Source organism: Sinohyriopsis cumingii, chromosome 2 (genome assembly GCF_028554795.1).
Source record: "Sinohyriopsis cumingii isolate HCF-2022 chromosome 2, ASM2855479v2, whole genome shotgun sequence".
Lineage (NCBI taxonomy): Eukaryota > Metazoa > Mollusca > Bivalvia > Unionida > Unionidae > Sinohyriopsis > Sinohyriopsis cumingii.
In genome coordinates this window covers 133,610,348-133,634,368 of record NC_142962.1, presented here as the reverse complement: position 1 = coordinate 133,634,368, position 24,021 = coordinate 133,610,348, and the positions used below count along the sequence as shown (strand labels likewise).

The following is a 24,021-nucleotide window of genomic DNA, read 5'->3' as shown; positions in this document are numbered from 1 at the left end:
TACATAAATATATATGAGTAAGAAAACTTTAGCATGATAATTTTGTTATTTTAGAGAGGAATTCTACCCACATAGCAAGACAGATTGTCCCAGAATCCTGTAATATTTTTTTATTCTGTACTCTGCTAGATGTCAGAGGTGTGAATGTATATACTTTCTATTTCAGGTTATATTGCACGCAGACAGTCAGATGGAGTTGTTTGGGATTGCTCTGTAATGTTGGAGACTTTGAAAAATGTTCTTATAAATATTCCAGAGGACAAATCTCTTTTGGCAGCCCTGACTGAGGTCGTAGGAAGAGTTGCAAGAGATTATGAATACAGTCCAGACTATGTTGATTATGAAGTTAAAAACTTGACAGAAGAGGAACGAAGGAAAATAACTTTGTACAAAATAGTCCCAGTGATCAACCACACTCTACAATATGATTTTTACTTTACCAAGAAAGATGATTGATTTACTTTCTAAATTGGGTGAAAATATAGCAGATCATTTTAATCATGGAATTTTTTTTCAGAAATTAAATTTGTATGAATAGATCAATAATGATTTAGGAAGTAACAACAAAAATCAGATATGTAGGTTTTGTATTATTGAGTTGCAACATACACTTGCCATGTTTAAAGGACCGTAGGTGTGCAGGCATTCTAGTTATCATTATAACTAAATATGCTGGTTTCTTTTTTAATATATATTCCCACCTCTGAAGAGGTATTGGTGGGTGGGAGGATATATGAATCCTCATACATGTCTGTCCATCCTTCTTTCCATTCATCCATCTAGTGATCATAACCAGTCCCCCAGTTTTTGATGGATTGCCATGAAATTTGGTAAAGATTCTGGTCATCACATGAAGATGTGCATGTCAACAAATTGCTTTGCTCCTGCAATTTTATAAGTGTTATATTGTCCTTTTTGACTTGCAGCTGAAAGCATCGTATGCCAGGATCTTGTAAATGCAGCTAGTCCGGTTTTCAGTGGACCACCATGAAACTTGGTCAGTATGAAGAGGCCCATATCCAAAAATCACTTAGCTCCCATAATTTTCCTTAATGCCATTTTAGTCATACAGGTGGATGAAATGTATAACCCATATATACTCACCTATAAGTTGAATCCAACTGAAAACAACACAGATCCTGATCTGCCATAACATAAATCATCTGCAGATCAGGGTCTGTGTTGTTTGTTCTGCTGGTTATACCTGGCAAACTGCACAGACCCAGATCTGTTGCTGCAATATGCAGTTTGTAGTATATATGGCATGACAGAATTTTTGTGAATGGAACTGTCAGCATTTTAAGTAGATTGCTGTGTACATATTTTGGCCATCATCAGAAGATGTGCATGTTGACCAGTCATTGTACTCCCACTGTTTCTGGAAGGGTTGTATGCATTTTTTACCTACAGACATCATGAGTGAATGTGTGCTATTCTGGAGTCTCAAGAAGAGGTATATTTACTTGAGTAAATATTTAAACAAATTTTTGTTTGTTAAGCAAAAGAGATATTGTATCAGCTAAAATTATTGCCAAAAGTGAAGTGCCACCTAATGTTTGTTAGTGTGGTATTTTGTGAGAAATAGTAGCAACATGTATTTAGTGTCAGTAGTCTAGTATTTAGTATCAGTAGTCGCAACATGTCCTATTTAGTGTCAGTAGTAGGAACATGTGGTATTTAGTGTCAATAGTAGCAACATGTGGTATTTTATGTCAATAGTCGCAACATGTCCTATTTGGTGTCAACAGTAGCTACACGTAGTATTTAGTGTGAATAGTAGCAACATGTGATATTTAGTGTCAATAGTAGCAACATGTATTCAGTGTTAATAATAGCAACATGTGGTATTTAGTGTCAATAGTAGCAACATGTATTCAGTGTTAATAATAGCAACATGTGGTATTCAGTGTTAATAGTAGCAACATGTATTCGGTGTTAATAATAGCAGCATGTGGTATTCAGTGTTAATAGTAGCAACATGTTGTATTCAGTGTTGATAGTAGCAACATGTGGTATTCAGTGTTAATAGTAGCAACATGTGGTATTCAGTGTTAATAATAGCAGCATGTGGTATTCAGTGTTAATAGTAGCAACATGTGGTATTCAGTGTTGATGGTAGCAACACATGGTATTCAGTGTTAATAGTAGCAACATGTGGTATTCAGTATTATTAGTAGCAACACATGGTATTCAGTGTTAATAATAGCAACATGCAGTATTCAGTGTTAATAGTAGCAACATGTATTCAGTGTTAATAATAGCAACATGTGGTATTCAGTGTTAATAGTAGCAACATGTTGTATTCAGTGTTAATAGTAGCAGCATGTGGTATTCAGTGTTAATAGTAGCAACATGTTGTATTCAGTGTTGATAGTAGCAACATGTGGTATTCAGTGTTAATAGTAGCAACATGTGGTATTCAGTGTTAATAATAGCAGCATGTGGTATTCAGTGTTAATAGTAGCAACATGTGGTATTCAGTGTTGATGGTAGCAACATGTGGTATTCAGTGTTAATAATAGCAACACATGGTATTCAGTGTTAATAGTAGCAACATGTGGTATTCAGTATTATTAGTAGCAACACATGGTATTCAGTGTTAATAATAGCAACATGCAGTATTCAGTGTTAATAGTAGCAACATGTATTCAGTGTTAATAATAGCAACATGTGGTATTCAGTGTTAATAGTAGCAACATGTTGTATTCAGTGTTAATAATAGCAGCATGTGGTATTCAGTGTTAATAGTAGCAACATGTTATATTCAGTGTTGATAGTAGCAACATGTGGTATTCAGTGTTAATAGTAGCAACATGTTGTATTCAGTGTTGATAGTAGCAACATGTGGTATTCAGTGTTAATAGTAGCAACATGTGGTATTCAGTGTTAATAATAGCAGCATGTGGTATTCAGTGTTAATAGTAGCAACATGTGGTATTCAGTGTTGATGGTAGCAACATGTGGTATTCAGTGTTAATAATAGCAACACATGGTATTCAGTGTTAATAGTAGCAACATGTGGTATTCAGTATTATTAGTAGCAACACATGGTATTCAGTGTTAATAACAGCAACATGCAGTATTCAGTGTTAATAGTAGCAACATGTATTCAGTGTTAATAATAGCAACATGTGGTATTCAGTGTTAATAGTAGCAACATGTTGTATTCAGTGTTAATAGTAGCAGCATGTGGTATTCAGTGTTAATAGTAGCAACATGTTATATTCAGTGTTGATAGTAGCAACATGTGGTATTCAGTGTTAATAGTAGCAACATGTTGTATTCAGTGTTGATAGTAGCAACATGTGGTATTCAGTGTTGATAGTAGCAACATGTTGTATTCAGTGTTAATAGTAGCAACATGTGGTATGTTGTATTCAGTGTTAATAGTAGCAACATGTGTTGTTGTTGTTGTGGGGTTTAACGCCATTTTTTCAGCACATGATAGGCTAAGCAACATGTGGTATTCAGTGTTAATAGTAGCAACATAAGAATAAAATGAGTAGTAACAAGCAAGCATTGTTATCCTTTGACTCAGACTGAGATGCAGACATTTCTTTAATCACAAAATCTAAATATATTAATCCATATAAACTAAGAATGAACTAAGACTGTGAAATTACACTTAAAATGGCAATTTTTTACCAGTTGTTAAACTTTTGTGCACTAATAAAGTTGTCAGACTTGTGTGTTCAGTTGAAGTAGTCAAAATGGAAAAACCTTCTCCCCTAGTTTGCATATATTGTCGGGATAGGTCTAAAAACTTTACTAGACTGGGAATTGTGAGTAGTGACTTCCCTTTTAACCAGTTAAACTTAAGCATCACGCAGAGTTTACATTATTTACTGCCATGGACTACAGTTTGGGGATCTAAAACAGTATATGCTAACCCGATGTAGATTGCTACAATATATTTAAGGTGTAAAAAGTAAAATCTTTCATAAGTTTAGTATGAATAAGTTCCATACAAGGCAAAACTCTTCAACCTCGACCACTTCAATACAGGGCATAACTCTTCAACCTCGACCGCTTCAATACAGGGCATAACTCTTCAACCTCAACCACTTCAATACAGGGCATAACTCTTCAACCTCAATCACTTCAATACAGGGCATAACTCTTTAACCTCAACCACTTCAATACAGGGCATAACTCTTCAACCTCATTTACTTCAGTACAAGGCATAACTCTTTAACCTCAACCACTTCAATACAGGTCATAACACTTTAAACTCAATCACTTCAATACAGGGCAAAACTCTTCAACCTCAACCACTTCAATACAGGGCATAACTCTTCAACCTCAATCACTTCAATACAGGGCATAACTCTTTAACCTCAACCACTTCAATACAGGGCATAACTCTTCAACCTCATTTACTTCAGTACAAGGCATAACTCTTTAACCTCAACCACTTCAATACAGGTCATAACACTTTAAACTCAATCACTTCAATACAGGGCAAAACTCTTCAACCTCAACCACTTCAATACAGGGCATAACTCTTCAACCTCAATCACTTCAATACAGGGCATAACTCTTTAACCTCAACCACTTCAATACAAGGCAAAACTCTTCAACCTCAATCACTTCAATACAGGGAATAACTCTTTAACCTCAACCGCTTCAATACAGGGCATAACTCTTCAACCTCAACCACTTCAATACAGGGCATAACTCTTCAACCTCAATCACTTCAATACAGGGCATAACTCTTCAATCTCACCCACTTCAGTACAGGGCATAACTCTTCAACCTCAATCACTTCAATACAGGGCATAACTCTTCAACTTCAACTGCTTCAATACAGGGGATAACTCTTCAACCTCAATCACTTCAATAAAGGGCATGTCTCTTCATCCTCAACCAATTCAATACATTGCATAACTCTTCAACCTCAACCACTTCAATACAGGGCATCACTCTTCAACCTCAACAACTTCAGTACAGGGCAGAACTCTTCAATCTCAATCACTTCAATACAGGGCATAACTCTTAATTCTCAATCACTTCAATACAGGGCATAGCTCTTCAACCCCAGTCACTTCAATACATAGCAGAACTCTTCAACCTCAATCACTTCAATAAAGGGCATAACACTTCAACCTCATTTACTTGAATAAATGGCATAACTCATCAACCTCACTTCACTATATGGTATAACTCTTCAAACTCAGTCACTTGAGTATATTGCATAACACATCATCCCAGTCACTTGACTATATGACATGACTTGTTAACCCTCAGTATATTCAATATATGGAATAAGTCTAATAATTCTCTCAGTCCCAGCAGTAAAGGTGGCTTGATCATTCCTGCAACCATAAAGAAACCAACAACATTCAATAACTTGAAGTGAAAATTAGGGTTTTACTATATGAGCATGATGTTTCCATGGAGAGCTGGAATTACTGCAATGACATCACTGCTTATGCAGTAAATAGTATTACCCATTACATGCATTTAATGAATTTTAAATATATTCAGTGCCGGTTGACAGGTTGTGATGAAAATCAGTAATATTTTATTTCAAAATGTAATCATTAATTTCAGCTCTATATCAGTGTACCTTAGACTTCCCTTTACAAAGCTTAAAGAAATGTGTTAGCTCTATACCAAGATACATGTGATATTTCCCTAAACATGTTCTTCATAGCCAGTGATGTTGCTAGGGTACTGAGGACATGTACCATATGTACTTGCTTATAGGCTGAGTCCACCTACAAACTACCAGCAGATTTGGGTCTATACAGTTTGTTGGAAGTAATCAGTAGAACAAACAACAGTACAGACCCTGATCTATTGGTACAGTATATGATGGCAGATCAGGTTCTGTGTTGTCTGCAGTTGGACTCAACATAGAAATGAGTATGTACAATATATTAAAAAGATTCCAAGATGGGATCAAGAAGCAATGATTGAGTTGTAAATGTTTGTAACATCTGTTGAATTTTTTAATTAATGAATTGTTTATTAAATCATGAATGTAACAAAGGAAATATGTTCTCAGTTTGTGATAATGGACAATTTTGTTACTTGATAATGCAGATATGTGTATCTGTATCCGTCAATGAGACAGTCAGATAAATGGATAAAGTTTAACAGTAATTTCAGTTTTAGAAATCTAAATTGTGCTGCAGGTTTGATAACACTATATCAGCTGTGACCATGGTGAATGTACCATACTTCCCCCATTATAAGCCTGGTCCAGGCTATACAGGTATAATCAATAAAGAAGTGGGCTTACTCTTAGACATTGATATTTAGCAAAATTTATAACACAGGTATTTAAGGTCACAAATCGTAAATAGATGGTTTTGAATAAGCATCATGTCTTCCCATGGTACCATTTGTGACCCTGAATACTTGCATTATCATATTTGAAAAGGAATGCTCATGTGTTTCACATGTATCATTTGTAGTCATTAATATTTGTATTATAATTTTAATCATATCATTTGAGATCCTAAATACTTGTATCTTTAGAATAACATTTTAAAGTTGCATTTTTTTATTTTTTAAATCACATTATATGCAACTTTTTTATATGTATTTTTCCAAAAGATTTATTGTTATACTTTTGTGATGTGATTTTAAATTTAGTTTAAGTGTTATGTTATTTGTGAACCCAACACTTGTCAACATACTTGAAACTGTCTGCACAATTTCACACACACACACACACACACACACTCACACACACACACAAAAAACACTAGAAGCACAAAAATAAAATTGTGTTAGGATGGTAGTGTGCATTTGTAAATAACCTAATGTGAGACCCTTATGCCATCCAAACAGTCTTTCTTATTATGCCAGTTTTATGTTGGATGTATTTTTATGGTATGGCATTTTGTATCCATCCATCCATTAACATTTGCTTCTCCAATCAGTTGCTTTATAAGCTTTGAATAGATTTGAATGAAACTTTACCCACATACAAATGTGTGTTGCAGAGCATAGTTATGTCCCCTACTCATAGACCCAAAAATAAAATTGTCAGTAATCTTTGAAAATTTAAACAAAAACTATCATAGAGAAAGAGAGAGAGAAAGAAAAAGAAATTTTGACCACTACTAAATATGCCTCTTGCACATAGACTATGTATACATTAATTAAATAATTCTGCTGAGAGCTCATGTAAAGCTATCCTGGGTCAGTTTGTATAATAGATCATCATACATGTAATTCAAGGTTAAGATGGACAGAAATCACCATTTTTTGAGATTTCTTAATTGGCTGGGTCTAACTTGGGTGAAGCTGTCTTAATTTCTTTGAACACTGCTGTGGGAGAGCCTATTATACTAATTTGCATATGTAAAGTGTAGGAATCCATATTTGTTTGAAGTTATGTAAATCAAGGAGATGCATGTTGAATTACAAAAGTTATTACACATCATTGCCTTGAATGAGAATGTTTAAAACAGCTTTATTTAAAACTATTGGCATGTTCATGATCAGTGGTAAAGTTTCTTTGAATTCGGATAACACTCCATATACACAATTGGTTTGGTAGTCTGAACAAGAGCCCATTCAGTCTATGATGAGCACAAATATGAACACAAATGGCCTTTGCATCACCTTTAAACCTGCAATGAAATATTGAGAGCGGCAAAGAATACAGCAAATGAAGAAATAATTGACCATCCAGTAGATTTTAAAAACAGAAACTTGGTGTAATTTTTTTTATTTTAATTATCTGTCTGGTTGTATTTATGTGAGTTTTGGTACATGTGTGTGGTGATGGTATTGGACAGTGGTAAATCTACCAACTATTATTTGGTTTTTAATTGTATGAAATGCTTCAAAGAAAACAAATATTATTTTCTTTTATCAAATTTGAATTTCATGTAATTTTTTATAAGCTTATATAAAGATATTGCCATTTTTGATAATGCACTCTGACCCCCACTCCTTGGGACCTCAAAACAGATTTTTCGAGACCCCAAAATCAGCACTGTCCTTGTAATAGGACAAGTATTATTTTCATGAAGTTTCATGAAAACATGTTGTAACAATCAATTTATATTCGCAGATTACATTTTCATTACCAACCGTTATAAGGCTGGTATCAAATGTTGGATATTCCAGTCTAAAGATCAATTATATTTTTCCAATAAAAAAATTGTTCCTGAAATCAAATATTGCTATTATAAAGGATACTGTTATAATGAGAGTTGACTGTGTATAAATTGAAAACATTACTGTAGTTGTTCATAACTGTAGTTATCTATGGATCCAAGTATCAATAAAAAAAATTACATTCTTTAGTAAACAGGGATTTCCAATAACTGATAATGCATGTAAATGTATCTGGTTCTACTGTTTTGGGTAAGCTGATGATATATGTAAACCTGTCCAGTTCTAATGTTTTAGGTAAACCGATGATATATGTAAACTTGTCCAGTTCTATTGTTTTATGTAAACTGCTGATATATGTAAACTTGTTCAGTTCTATTGTTTTATGTAAACTGATGATATATGTAAACTTGTCCAGTTCTATTGTTTTACGTAAACTGATGATGTATGTAAACTTGTCCAGTTCTGCCATTTTATATAAACTGATGATATATGTAAACTTGTACAGTTCTATTGTTTAAGGTAAACTGAGAACAGTATTCCATCAGTATAATATCTATGGGGCAATAGAGTTTGTTTCTTTATAGTGAGACCACATTTAAATTAAATGGTACTGTATACTTTTACAACTGCTGTATGAAACATGAGTCAGGGCCATACTTGCCTCATAATGAGATCTATGTTATAATGAATGGCCTTATAGTGAGGGATTCTATTTTTCCTTGGGAAAGTATTTCAATTTTTCATGCATGTAAATTGTTAATTTATTTCATCAATATGGGTATTCTGACAATCATCTTTTTATTGGTTACCAAATTAGTAGATATACCTCTGATGGCATGTTATGGAGGCAGAGAGATCTCTGCCTCTGATGGCATGTTATGGAGGTTGGGAGATCTATACCTCTGATGGCATGTTATGGAGGTGGGGAGATTTCTACCTCTGATGGCATGTTATGTAGGTAGGTAGATCTCTACCTCTGATGGCATGTTATGGAGGTGAGGAGATTTCTACCTCTGATGACATGTTATGGAGGTGGGAGATCTCTACCTCTGATGGCATGTTATGGAGGTGTGGAGATCTCTACCTCTGATGACATGTTATGGAGGTGGTGAGATCTCTACTTCTGATGGCAAGTTATGGAGGTGGGGAGATCTCTACCTCTGATGGCATGTTATGGAGGTGGGGAGATTTATTTCTCTGATTGCGTGTTATGGAGGTAAGTAGATCTCTACCTCGGATGGCATGTTATGGAGGTGGGGAGATCTCTACCTCTGATGACATGTTATGGAGGTGGGGAGATCTCTACATCTGATGGCATGTTATGGAGATGGGGAGATCTATACCTCTGATGGCAAGTTATGGAGGTGGGAAGATCTGATCCTCTGATGACATGCAATGGAGGTGGGGAGATCTCTACCTCTGATGGCATGTTATGGAGATGAGGAGATCTATACCTCTGATGGCAAGTTATGGAGGTGGGAAGATCTGATCCTATGATGACATGCAGTGGAGGTGGGGAGATCTATACCTCGATGGCATGTTATGGAGGTGTGGAGATCTATTATTTTATTATATGGATCATTATTTGTTAGGTCTTTAAAATAATAGTATGTAGCAAAACTGAAATCCACGAAAACTGATGGGAGTACATAGCTGGGAGTCTCAATGTTTTCATGAATGTATCAAAATTTGTTCAGTCTTTAAATAGATTAGTGGCATGTAGCAATTAGCAGTATGTAGCATCCTTGAAATTGATGAAAATTACCAGTAGTAGTCCAGAAAGGTATTATAATAAGTCCAAAATGGTGCATTAATATCATATTCAAAAATGTATTGTAATAAGTCTAAAATGGCACATTAATATAAATGGTACATTAATATCATATCCAAAAAGTTATTATAATGAGCCCAAAATGGCACGTTAATATCATATCCGAAAAGGTATTATACTAAATCCAAAATGGCACATTAATATCATATCCAAATAGGTATTATAATTAGTCCAAAATGGCACATTAATATCACACCCAAAAAGATATTATAATGAGTCCAAAATATATATATGATATTCAAAATACTTTAATTTACCTTTTGAAATGTATGATGCTAGAATATGTGTAAATTAACTTTACTGTATATGTAAACTTCTAAAGCAAATAGACATAATTAACCTAAAAATAAATGCACAATAATTATTTCTTTTTTTACAGAGTTTATACTTGACATGATCTGAATGTGATTTCATCTGTAAAATTGAAATTGACATCTGGCTTTTAATAAAAGCAACAAAAAAACTACCAAAGATTTGCACTATATTTTATTTACCTATTATATGATTTTACAGTATTTGTACTATAAATCTACTGCAGATGTAAAGCATGCAGAAATTCAACTTTTCCCTCAAATTTTTTTGCATAATTTGATCTCTTTATTTTGTACATGTAATGCATGGTTTAATATGAGAATATGATTTTAGGTTGTTTTGAAATCTGTTTTTTTAGAAAACAAAAAAGTACAAAAGAACGACAGTATTTTATTGTGTCTTTTATTATGCCCTCAGCAAGATATTTTAATGCTGAATATAATACAAACCTTTTCAGTAAATTTAAGCTCTTGTAACCAGCCACCTTTAGGATGAATCAATTTAGGCCCTGTAATGGTATTTATCTGTTTTAACCGGTGACTGTTTGGATGGATCTGTTTTGGCCCTTTAATGGTATTATCTGTTGTAATCAGCCACCCTTTGGATGGATCTATTTTGGCCCTGTAATTCTGATTGCTGTTGTAACCAGCCACCCTTTGGATGGATCTATTTAGGCCCTGTAATGGTGATAGCTGTTGTGAGCAGTCAGCCTTGGGATGGATTGATCTATTTTAGTCCTGTTACGCTAATAGCTGTTGTAACAAGTCACTATTTAGATGTCTCTGTTTAGGCCCTGTAATGGTGATAGCTGTTGTGACAAGTCAACCTTGAAATGGATTGATCTATTTTAGTCCTGTTATGCTAATAGATGTTGTAACAAGTCGCTATTTGGATGTCTCTATTTTGTCCCTGTAATGGTGATAGCTGTTGTGACAAGTCAACCTTGGGATGGATTGATCTACTGTAGTCCTGTTACGCTAATAGCTGTTGTAAGAAGTCGCAATTTGGATGTCTCTATTTTGGCCCTGTAATGGTGATAGCTGTTGTGACAAGTCAACCTTGGGATGGATCAATCTATTTTAGTCCTGTTACGCTAATAGCTGTTGTAATTAGTCGCTATTTGGATGTCTCTATTTTGGCCCTGTAATGGTGATAGCTGTTGTGACAAGTCAATCTTGGAATGGATTGATCTATTTTAGTCCTGTTACGCTAATAGCTGTTGTAACAAGTCGCTATTTGGATGTCTATATTTTGGCCCTGTAATGGTGATAGCTGTTGTAACAAGTTGCTATTTGGATGTCTCTATTTTGGCCCTGTAATGGTGATAGCTGTTGTGACAAGTTGCTATTTGGATGTCTCTATTTTGGCCTTGTAATGGTGACAGCTGTTGTAACAAGTCACTATTTGGATGTCTCTATTTTGGCCCTGTAATGGTGATAGCTGTTGTAACAACCCGCTATTTGGATGTCTCTATTTAGGCCCTGTTATACTAATAGCTGTTGTAACAAGTCGCTATTTGGATGTCTCTATTTAGGCCCTGTTATACTAATAGCTGTTGTAACAAGTCGCTATTTGAATGTCTCTATTTTGGCCTTGTAATGGTGATAGCTGTTGTAATAAGTCGCTATTTGGATATCTCAATTTTGGCCCTGTAATGGTGATAGCTGTTGTAATAAGTCGCTATTTGGATGTCTCTATTTTGGCCCTGTAATGGTGATAACTGTTGTAATAAGTCGGTATTTGGATGTCTCTATTTTGGCCCTGTAATGGTGATAGCTGTTGTAATAAGTTGCTATTTGGATGTCTCTATTTTGGCCCTGTAATGGTGATAGCTGTTGTAATAAGTTGCTATTTGGATGTCTCTATTTTGGCCCTGTAATGGTGATAGCTGTTGTAAATAAGTCGCTATTTGGATGTCTCTATTTTGACCCTGTAATGGTGATAGCTGTTGTAAATAAGTCGCTATTTGGATGTCTCTATTTTGGCCCTGTAATGGTGATAGCTGTTGTAATAAGTCGCTATTTGGATGTCTCTATTTTGGCCCTGTAATGGTGATAGCTGTTGTAACAAGTTGCTCTTTGGATGTCTCTATTTTGGCCCTGTAATGGTGATAGTTGTTGTGACAAGTCAACCTTGGGATGGATTGATCTATTTTAGTCCTGTTACGCTAATAGCTGTTGTAACAAGTCGCTATTTGGATGTCTCTATTTTGGCCCTGTAATGGTGATAGCTGTTGTAACAAGTTGCTATTTGGATGTCTCTATTTAGGGCCTGTCATGGTGTTAGCTGTTGTGACAAGTTGCTATTTGGATGCTTCTATTTTGGCCTTGTAATGGTGATAACTGTTGTAATAAGTCGCTATTTGGATGTCTCTATTTAGGCCCTGTAATGGTGATAGCTGTTGTAACAAGTCGCTATTTGGATGTCTCTGTTTAGGCCCTGTAATGGTAATAGCTGTTGTAACAAGTCGCTATTTGGTTGTCTCTAGGCCCTGTAATGGTGATAGCTGTTGTAACAAGTCGCTATTGGGATGTTTCTATTTTGGCCCTGTAATGGTGATAGCTGTTGTAATAAGTCGCTATTTGGATGTCTCTATTTTGGCCCTGTAATGGTGATAGCTGTTGTAACAAGTCACTATTTGGATGTCTCTATTTTGGCCTTGTAAGGGTGATAGCTGTTGTAACAAGTCGCTATTTGGATGTCTCTATTTAGGCCCTGTAATGGTGATAGCTGTTGTAACAAGTCGCTATTTGGATGTCTCTATTTAGGACCTGTTATACTAATAGCTGTTCTAACAAGTCGCTATTTGGATGTCTCTGTTTTGGCCCTGTTATACTAATAGCTGTTGTAACAAGTCGCTATTTGGATGTCTCTATTTTGGCCCTGTAATGGTGATAGCTGTTGTAAAAAGTCGCTATTTGGATGTTTCTATTTTGGCCCTGTAATGGTGATAGCTGTTGTAATAAGTCGCTATTTGGATGTCTCTATTTTGGCCCTGTAATGGTGATAACTGTTGTAATAAATCACTATTTGGATGTCTCTATTTTGGCCCTGTAATGGTGATAGCTGTTGTAACAAGTCACTATTTGGATGTCTCTATTTTGGCCTTGTAATGGTGATAGCTGTTGTAACAAGTCACTATTTGGATGTCTCTATTTTGGCCCTGTAATGGTGATAGCTGTTGTGACAAGTTGCTATTTGGATGCCTCTATTTTGGCCTTGTAATGGTGATAGCTGTTGTAACAAGTCGCTATTTGGATGTCTCTATTTAGGCCCTGTAATGGTGATAGCTGTTGTAACAAGTCGCTATTTGGATGTCTCTATTTAGGCCCTGTTATACTAATAGCATGTAACAAGTCGCTATTTGGATGTCTCTGTTTTGGCCCTGTTATACTAATAGCTGTTGTAACAAGTCGCTATTTGGATGTCTCTATTTTGGCCCTGTAATGGTGATAGCTGTTGTAATAAATCGCTATTTGGATGTCTCTATTTTGGCCCTGTAATGGTGATAGCTGTTGTAACAAGTCGCTATTTGGATGTCTCTATTTTGGCCCTGTAATGGTGACAGCTGTTGTAATAAGTCGCTATTTGGATGTCTCTATTTTGGCCCTGTAATGGTGACAGCTGTTGTAATAAGTCGCTATTTGGATGTCTCTATTTTGGCCCTGTAATGGTGACAGCTGTTGTAATAAGTCGCTATTTGGATGTCTCTATTTTGGCCCTTTAATGGTGATAGCTGTTGTGACAAGTCGCTATTTGGATGTCTCTATTTTGGCCCTGTAATGGTGATAGCTGTTGTGGCAAGTCGCTACTTGGATGTCTCTATTTTGGCCCTGTAATGGTGATAGCTGTTGTAATAAGTCGCTATTTAGATGTCTCTATTTAGGCTCTGTAATGGTGATAGCTGTTGTGACAAGTCGCTATTTAGATGTCTCTATTTTGGCCCTGTGGGGTATCTGTAGTTAGTTTTCTGTCATACAGGGAGAATTACACTTAATATATCTTATAGGATTGTCTTGAAGTTTTAGGAAAAATGTGTTTGGTTTATAAACTTAAGGCTGCATCATCATTGACGTTTTCTTAATACTGCATATTTGAGTGGAACATTTCACAGTGTTATACCCATTTATTAGACCAGGGGTCTCAAACTCAAACTCAAACCACCCTGAGGGCCGCGTGATGGCATTTTCGATTGCCCAAGAGCCACACCACCTTAGTTATCCCTCTTGACACATTGTGATGTCAATCATTTTGCGGGCCACAGGATACGGGTTGGTGGGCCGTGTGTTTGAAACCTCTGTTATAGACAGTCATGACACTATTTTGCTTGCGTGTCTGCATGATTGTACAGTATGCCTTGTTCAAAACAATAGAAACATCTTGATTTCTGATGATGGTTTGAACAGTTTTCATGGTCTCAATTATGTTTGCAATCTGTGTTTCTATGCCTATTAGATGAGTCATAGCTGTCCTTTATCAGGAAAATTTCATTTACTGCATGGAGAAACTGGGATAAACCCTTTTTATTCAGATAGATCTTGTCTTTTTCCATTAAGTGTTACAGAACAAATCCAGATTGGGTCACAAATTGATGTTCAATGCCTATCATCTTTAATTCCACACCAGTCACTTACGTTCAATTACAGCATTCAACTCGAGAATGTCTGTCAATTCTTGGGCATGCACTACACAGAAAAACTGAGCAGTTAGGATTTTCCAAGTACCGGTATATGTTGTTTAGGATGTAATAAACATTGGTTTCAATCTGGTCAAATGAACATTGTTACTTACATCATTGCCACCAACACTGATGATGATGGTGTCATATTGAGAAAGGTCACCTTTTCTCAAGGCATCAAATGTATGAAACAGTTTCTGCCCCAGTTAAACACTTAACTTGAGCCCAAGGTTTCAGACCTATTTCATAAACATGTTTAATAATGGAGTCTCCAGTTTTGATGGTGGTTTTTTTTCTTCCTGGGATTATCATGTTTTTTGATATGTAGTTGGGCTGAGTGGTACTGTTCATTTGTGTATTGCAATGCACTGGGTACCCATGTTATTATGATAGTACAACAGTATAATAGAAGATCAAAAGTACTGTACTGAAATTATCAGCAGTGGATCCAGATCGAAGCAAATCAGCATTCTTGTGGTCATTCTGTTGATTATTTATTTATCGTTTGCAAACCATACCCAGCCATTTAACACTGTCATCAGCAAGATGTAGTGCCTGCAGTTCACTGGGAAACTTTGTCAATGTACAGTTGTTCACAATATGTGACATGGTCTGTAGAGCACCACAGCTACAGATAGAGTCAGCTGTTGCCTGGCTCATCGGATGAGGCTGACTGCACAACGACCCTGACCTGTCCAAAAATGGTTCAGCTTGGTCCACAGATGTCGTGGAAGGTTGAAGCCAGGTGGCAGACAGATGGCTCTGATATGAGGGAGTGGTTTACAACATCTGTTTAAGACCACTCATCACTCCATGCCAAAATAGCTGTCACATCCTCTGGCAACGGACCTAACCAGATTGGATGTCTCGAAGCAAAGCGGACTGCTGGATGTAAGGTGATATCCATGTACAGTGGAAGTTTCTCACTGGCATAAACCTTGGATTTTATTTGGAACACCACAAGAATTCCATTGGAATTTTATACATTTGGACTTGCTGATAGAACATTTAGGACTTTTGGGGAATTATTTAAAAATTCTGTACGTTTTTTAGTTTTTTTCTCCACTTTTTATTGTTGGGAAATGAATTATTTGTGGAAGTTTTCAAAACTTGTTGGTTTGCGCTCTTTCCTGTTACTTAGTTTAAGACCATAGAGTCGTAACACATTAAGAAAATTAACCATATTTCAAGGGTCATGGAAAGAAAACTTTAATAAATTTACCTTGGATCAGTTAAAAGCTTTTAAATACAAGGGAGCAATCATATGATGATTGGTATTGGTCTTGTAAACAAACAGTAGACAAACCTATAATTATGATGTATGATTTCTCAAGTAACAATTTGTGCAGCGATATCGGAGGAGACTTGTCACACTCAAGTTCAGATTGCTTGTAAGGTGATGCAAGAATCTTTTACTGCACAAATGTTTTGGTTTAGATTTTTTTGTTTGTGGGTGGTGTGAATTGGCAGGGGAGAGCCGGAGTAATCTAATAACATTTAAATAAATTGAATGTCATGTGGCTTATTTTCTTCTTTGCACTTTTGGTTATGTGATGTAATGGGTGATTTAAAAAAAAATCTTTGGGAGTTGGTGATTGTTCCGTCTGGCTTGTTAATCTTTTTAAATAATATAAGGTTATTTGGGCTATCAGCCATCGAAATGTAATGCCATACCGAGTTTTGTCCAGTATAAGTTGTGTATCAATTAAAACTCATGATGGAATTAGAATACTCACCTTTCTTCAAGAATTAATGGATGCATACACTTTTCCTTCTTATTTCGTTTCAATGATGTAATAAACAACGGTCCTAAATGTGCAGGGAAAACCTTGGCGCACAAAATGCCCTAGATAGTATCATTGCCTGGTGTAGGAATCTAGGTATGAAAATATCAAAAGAAACAAGTGGAACTAAAACTTTAAGTAAAATCAACAAGTAATTAAATTCCCTACATTACAAAGAGAAAATTCAAGAGTTATTTAAAGTTTCTGTGAATTAAATTCTAAATAATCCTAAATGGCCTATCACAAGTCCACAAATATAGAATGTTCTGAATGAATTCTAATGGTCTGTCTTGAATGTCCTGATGTACCGCAATGATGCAATCCAGAATTAGTTCACAATTATTCCAAAGTAGTATATTAATCTAAAGTCTATGAGCACTTAGTACTTTCAATTTATTGTTTAAATAAATAATTCATCTTGAATTATATCGGAACACAACTGTAAATTCTGATTATGATTCCCACAGACCGATATAAAACAGGAATGAATTATTTTTTTTATCAAATCCCAATTTCTCAACATTTTCACTTTATACATGGGAGTCATTCCAATGGAAAATTCCATTCTAATTGTAAACAAGTGTGAACCTAAGGTTCCAATCTCAAATATTATGTAAAAATCTTATTTGCAAGTTACACTCATGGGCACACGTTAGCTATATAAACATTCTATGTACGAATAGCATTATCTTAATTACAATCTATAGTCATTGTCAAAAGTTAAGCTCACGATTTAAATTAAATATTTATGACACTGGTTATTACACAGAGAACGAATAAGTGACAGATTTAACACTGTGCACATCTGTAGAATTAAATGGAAATCATCTTAACTAAAATTGTTGTCTACGGATTTCATTTTTATACATATTACTGAAGTATAAGCAAAGCTGTATACTAAATTTTATATGATGAATAAACGCAAGATTTTCAGACTGTGTAATTGACTGAATCCTTTAGCAAGATGACATATAACTAGGCAAAAACTATGATTCTAATACAGTCAAGTGTACAAATGAAATGTTTTAAGTCTCTATAAAAGCTTTATGTTTGCTATACTATAAACAGTCATATAAAAAATTTGAGGAATCGACTGGACTCATGTACACATGATATCGAGACCGTTTGCCTTATGAAGGTTCGTTACTTACTATTGTATGAAGGGACGTAGTTTCTTGTTTATATCAATGAATTTAATTTTTTACATGTAGATGGGTAAGTGGGTGTATGCATGATGGATGTAGGAAGGAAGGATGGGTGGATGCTTCAAAGACGACTAGCTGCTAAGGATTTAGTTCTCCGCAGATAAACAAAATCACAATGGGACACTTAAACAAAGGGCACACGTGAACAACAGCGCAATCTTTGTTAATGAATTGTCAAGATATTGTTTATGCAGGAATTATTTTGGATCAGTTACTTTTTCTCCTTTGTTGTTTAGAGCTTACATCATTTGAAAAAAATAAATAAACAGTTTTAGACCAATTTCTAAAGCAAGGTATTCACCCAGTCAAATCACAATATCTGCTGTAACGTGGAGAACTTACCAGGAAGTTTTGTTTCACTAGACTGGTACTTCCCCTGAAAAGTAATATTTTTTTTGTCTAGGCTTTCACCAGTATCAGATATATCTATGTTCAAATGTCGATGGGTTGGATAGTAGTCCGAGTTTCCTCTGATCCTTCCCATCACATTTTTAATAGATATTTTGACATTTATGTTGGGGTTGGGGTCAGAGCCAATTGCCTACCAAAAAGCTGGAATTCGCCACCAGCCGTTTACTAGAGAGTCTAGCAAACTTAAACGATCTTACATCGAACCATAAGTAGTTTAGTATAAAGGGGTTTCTCAGCCAAAACCATATTTTGTATTAGGACGACATGATTACCCCCCCCCATGTTAGTCAAAACAATTATGAAAACAACTTTGTTGAGGCAACAGTGTCGATTTCATTATTGATTGCCTATCAAGGACCTATCATTGAATCATCATCATTATCATAAAAAGTAGGGTTGGCTTAGAAACGCCCCCTTATATCAAACTACTGCGGTCTTCACTTGAAATCGTTAACGATTTATATTTATATTTAGCACAAAATTTAAATGCTTGAATTTGTGCTTTAATCTCCACTATACCTAACATTCACATAAAATTTACATGAATCGTTAGCAATTTACTGTAATAACCAATCTAAAAAATCCACCTTGCTAAAATCAATACTATCAGACCTTTTATATCCTATCGCAAATGTATTGATCCCATCAGAGCAGTATCTTTTATAATCAAAAGTACACAGACCAGATTTTATAATAGCGCCAGTTTAAATTTTATGACAATTTGATCTTATTGCTATCATCTCAACATAACTAGAAAATCCGTCTAACGCAGCTTTATAATTATCGAATCCTATCACCTTTCTGACTATATTTTTTTGATTCCCTTAGATCGTTTCTTAACTTTATTATCAGCTAGTTTTAGACAGCACATTTTACTACGCAATCCGATGAACTCAACGATAGGAACCAAATTTGTCTCAGCCTTAAATTTTCATATTACTTTATTATCATCACAGTGATATCAGCTGTTGTTGTTTGTTTTTTTTCTTCTGTTTTTTTTTTCTTCTTCTCGATTATATGAAAGATCAAACATCTCTCGGTTATCATAAAACTCGTGATAAATATCGTCAGATTTTATTTTGTACATAAGCGAGTCAGTATCTGTAAATAACAGCATTGCATCAGGCCACTTAACCTTAACAAAATCGTAATGATATTTGATATTTCAAGTTCTGCCATACGGACATAAACTGGCTTGTTCAACTTTAGATTTGTCTCTCTTCCTTGAATGGCTACTACATTTATATTAAATATTTTCATACAAACAAAATCATCAAATGCTACAAGTTTCCACGTTATTGATGATCTCAATATTGACTCGCTTTCTGATGTTTTCCATTGTCTTGTCAAATACACCTGTTTTTCATAAGCTTGAAGAGTTTTTCGAATTCTATTTTGCAGCTGCTCCTTGTGCTGTGTTTGAGTCTTTATAACTCCATATCCGCGGTGATTGATTAAAGTTTACCATGCAGTGAACTTTTCTTAGTTTTAGCATATGATGGAGTGCTTGTTTCAGATTTGTATAGTGTAAACGTATATCTGTTTGTCACGCAGATTAGAAACTAGATTGCTTACAAGAGATTTACCTTGCAAACAATTTTCTGTTCATCAGATAATAAACTGTAATCGATCAGATATTTTCTGAACAAAATGGATGATCATAATGCGCATCATGAAGCTTAACAGAATAGTCAAGATCAACTTCAACAAAATAACTAACATCATCCGGTGTTACGATTTTATCATATGGCATAGACTCCAACATGGAATAGCCATATAAATGTTTGTTATCAAGATAGGCTATACAACTTGATGGTGCTCTCTTATCATAGTCGGGTAGATATTTATTATTAGCCCTGGCATACTTTTTTGTTATGACCCTTATTCCGCTTCTGATTCCACGTTCTATAAAGTTGAAATATCCGGGTCTGTTAATAGTTCTTGTTTTATTTTACTTTGCTTGAGTAATGCATCCCAACTTAGTACGGGTGCCGAATAATATCAAGCTGGATCAAGTCCATAGTTGTCAGTGCTGACATCTCTAAAATATTTGAATATATCTGCGAGCAACATCACGTCTGTGATAAGATATAAATCATGATAATCTCCAAAGCTTTTGCAGCCGAACGAGTCCCATATCGATCGAGTATAAGCATACTTATCATCACTAACACTCTCAAGATTTAACCTAGAATAAAACTTATCTTTATCAGGTAGACACATTTCATCAAATCTGCTTCAGTCATCAAGATGCCCATAAGGAAAGATACCTTTTCGTGTCAATAAACTTGATTTATCACAGAAATGTTGCGTGAAATTATCAAATTTGCCATAGCCTATTACTAGCTCGTCCAGCGATGCTTCCATAAACTGCAGACTATCAATAAATCTCAACTTGCCTAGTGTCAATGACATGTACTTGTCAGAGTTATTTGGGATGCACTTTATTTTATTGTTGTCATTAATTTTCAGGTGGTTTATTATATCTTTATTATTGAACGCTTCAACGATGACATGAGAATCATATCCTCTAAAATTGTGAAAGACAAGAGGAACGAAATCAGTGCGGTATATTTTAAATTATATTTATCATATGATGGACCGCGATACTTTCCAGTAATATGACAGTGATCTTTTACACAATCTTGAGGCAAAGTGCCCCCTTACAAATATAGCATATTTCTGCTATATTAAATTCAGCTTCTTGTTTTACCATTAGAGGTTTTATTATTTTTTTGTTGTCTTAGCGAGTAACATCATAATATCATCGATCTAATCGATAAGGTTTCTTAGCAGCCAGACAGCTGGATCTTTACCTCTATAAATCTGTATTGGTTTTGATAAAGATCTATTAGCAGCACAAACGATCTTATAAGCTACTCTGCAAGGAATTGCTCTTGTATTTTTCTTGTCGAAGATTTATCAGGGTAATTTTCTGTAACTTGCACTGGAAATAAAATAGACTCGAAATCTGCATATATTATAAAAGGCACTTTCATCTTATGTCTGTAATTTGTAAATTGTAATATCTCTTCTCCTACACCAGGCATAGATATTCGCTGTACATTAGAGAATTATTCGAGATGTCTATTAGGAACCTGTTGGGATTTACATTCATTTATTTCGCTTTTCGAATTTTGGAATTTGATATTCAGAAACAGGAAAGACAATCAGGCTAAAGTTTAGATTGTTAACATGACTAATATAATTCGATGCTCGATAAGGATGATCCCGTGCAGGAAATAACTCTGATAATACTGGCCATTGGAAACATTTTTGTCGGCATGATTTTTTATATTAATGCAACATTTTGAGTATTTTTATCTTGGTTTGCAGCTCGACATACGAGTTACCTCGCAATGAATTATATTTTATAGTGAGAAACAGTATTTATGTTTTATCCTCAAATTTCCAGCCAGAACCAGATGCTCATCGATTTTCTTCCATATCTCCTGAAAATATTATCTGACTGCGGTATTAAATCTGTCCCTGTTAGAATTTGACTAGATGTTGATGAATATAAGGATCGGCAAATTCCTTACGTTCCTGAGCAGCTTGCTGCTCTAACGTAGGAGTTTGATTGACAAGCCTATCATCAGCCTTCTGTTGGGATTCCAGAGATATATTTAATATGTAACTGAACTATAATCTTTACACCCGAGTGCGTGGTAAACTCGGATTTAATTGTTGGCAGAAGCAGATGATATAAATTTTTGGCAGAGAAAATTGCTAGCAAACGCTTATCAAATTGCCAACTCTTACAACTCAGCAAATACGGTTGCAATTTTTCTAGGTTGATATCATTGTGTCGAGAAGAGACTTCTCATTGCGATATCACTCAATTTCAGATTCCTATATCTATTGTTTTATATTTCTTTAATTGAGTGTGCAGTGAAAATTGTCAATTCAAGAAACGAAATTGCTATTATTATAACATGGGTACAATTATGCTTAATGGACTCATACCAACATTTAGTGAGCATGAGATATTCTACGTTCACGATGAATCAAGCAGCAACGTTGTTGATAACATTCCTATTTTATTTGATCGATAAAACTAAACTGCTCACAGTTTGTGCCTTGCTGTTAGCGAATTAATTCACCGCGAATCCAATCGCGATGATAAGATCGCTGTGTAACATATAAGATTTATTAGATGTTAAATAACCGTTTGATCTGAGATTATCTAAAATTTTAACAATTTCGTTGTCGATTTCTGTGCTTGTATTTCCAGCTTCAACCCGTCAACTATTTCAGCGGTCGAGTTAAAGATGTTGATGCCTTTACCTTCTACTATTCCTCGAATCTCAATGTTTTTAGCCATAGTATTAAATTTATATCGTGCGGCAAAATCTTTTACTCCATTTAACATTTTTTTGGGGAGCAAATTCAAGATAAAGATCAGCAAAAGTGCCATATCGTATTACATTATAAGCTTCCTTACATCATCAGATGTTTTGGCTTCGCATAAAATACTTTAAAATTATCAGAATTGCCCACTATATTTTGAGATCGTTTTCAAACTCTTCACTTTTATCAGTTTTCCAACGTTTTATTTTTTAAGATCAGACAATTTATTTTTGGTAAATTTTAACTCAAACATAGCGTATTCAGATTCTAATTACATTATCAACATTATCCTGGTAACTTTTGATCCGTTGTTTTCTTCCTCTTCGTTCTGCTCTTGCACAATATATTTTCTATACTTTTCTTCCTGCGCTTGAACTTTTTGCAGATTTTCAACTTCTTGTGCAGCTGGATCTCCAATTTTGTCAATAGCTTGTTCTACAGCTTTTCTTTCTGTCCTTCTTCAACTAGACCAAGTTTTTCTTTCTCTGATAAATTTTTACGATCTTCCGGCGATGCCGCATAAATATCTGGCTGTTTGCCATGTACTGCTTCGATCACTGATCTAAAAAGTCTAGCAGTTTCTTCTGCAGTTTGATGTATACCTCTTCGTTCCTGATCAACTTTCCTCTTGGAGCTGGCTCTAGTTACAATAAATCTCTTTAAAACCTCTATTCGTTTCGCATCCGTCTTTCGTTTTAGTTATTTCTGTTAGACTAATTTCAGATCGTGGTCGTAAGAACAATTTTCAGATGTTCATCGTTAGATTAATTTTCACTGTTCAAAAACTTGTCTATTCCACATCTGAACATACGATTTTGATCTCTTGCTATTTTATCAAATAAGAAAAGGTTGTGCCTGCCATTACAAGCAGTGTTATGATAAAGCTCAGCAAATTTACTTTTTAATACACCCCGAACTGTTCTCGGGCTATGATTTGTACGTCAATATCGTCTAGTCCAGCAAATAATATGAAACAACATATATTTCGCCTGATAAATCGATCCACGTTATAAAATCCTTGAGCTAGGTAAACTGCATTACATTTTCTGTTGCTCTATAGTGGAAAAAAAGAAGAATTTATCTGATTCATCTCTGCATTGCTTAGCGGAATGTCATCAGAGACAAATATTTTATGCTCGTCAGAATTTAGCTGAGCAATAGAAATTAAATCTTCTGGTTGTTTTATGATAAATATGTCATCAGATACGCCAAGTTCATTTTCAGTTTTCCATTATATTTGCTGAATAGATCATATTTATCCTGCTGTGGATAGATCGTATAGATATAAGCTCGATCGGAGATGAAATGGTCGTTAAGTAATAAATTCATCAGAAGATTAGTATTGCCCGATCCAGGTCGTTCTATTAT

The 24,021-nt window shown here is 35.1% G+C and overlaps 1 protein-coding gene across 3 annotated transcripts in view; it reads left to right on the top strand.

Moving 5' to 3' along the window:
- The window catches only part of LOC149805874 (uncharacterized), a 29,478-nt gene extending 18,873 nt beyond the window's left edge, over window positions 1–10,605 (top strand). For all 3 annotated transcript variants that reach the window (XM_089950610.1, XM_089950608.1, XM_089950609.1), the window contains exon 6: window positions 167–10,605. In XM_089950610.1, the coding sequence (XP_089806736.1) occupies window positions 167–456 (290 nt within the window). In that variant the 3' untranslated portion in view covers window positions 457–10,605. The remainder of the gene's footprint in view (window positions 1–166) is intronic.
- Window positions 10,606–24,021: the final 13,416 nt, after the last annotated feature.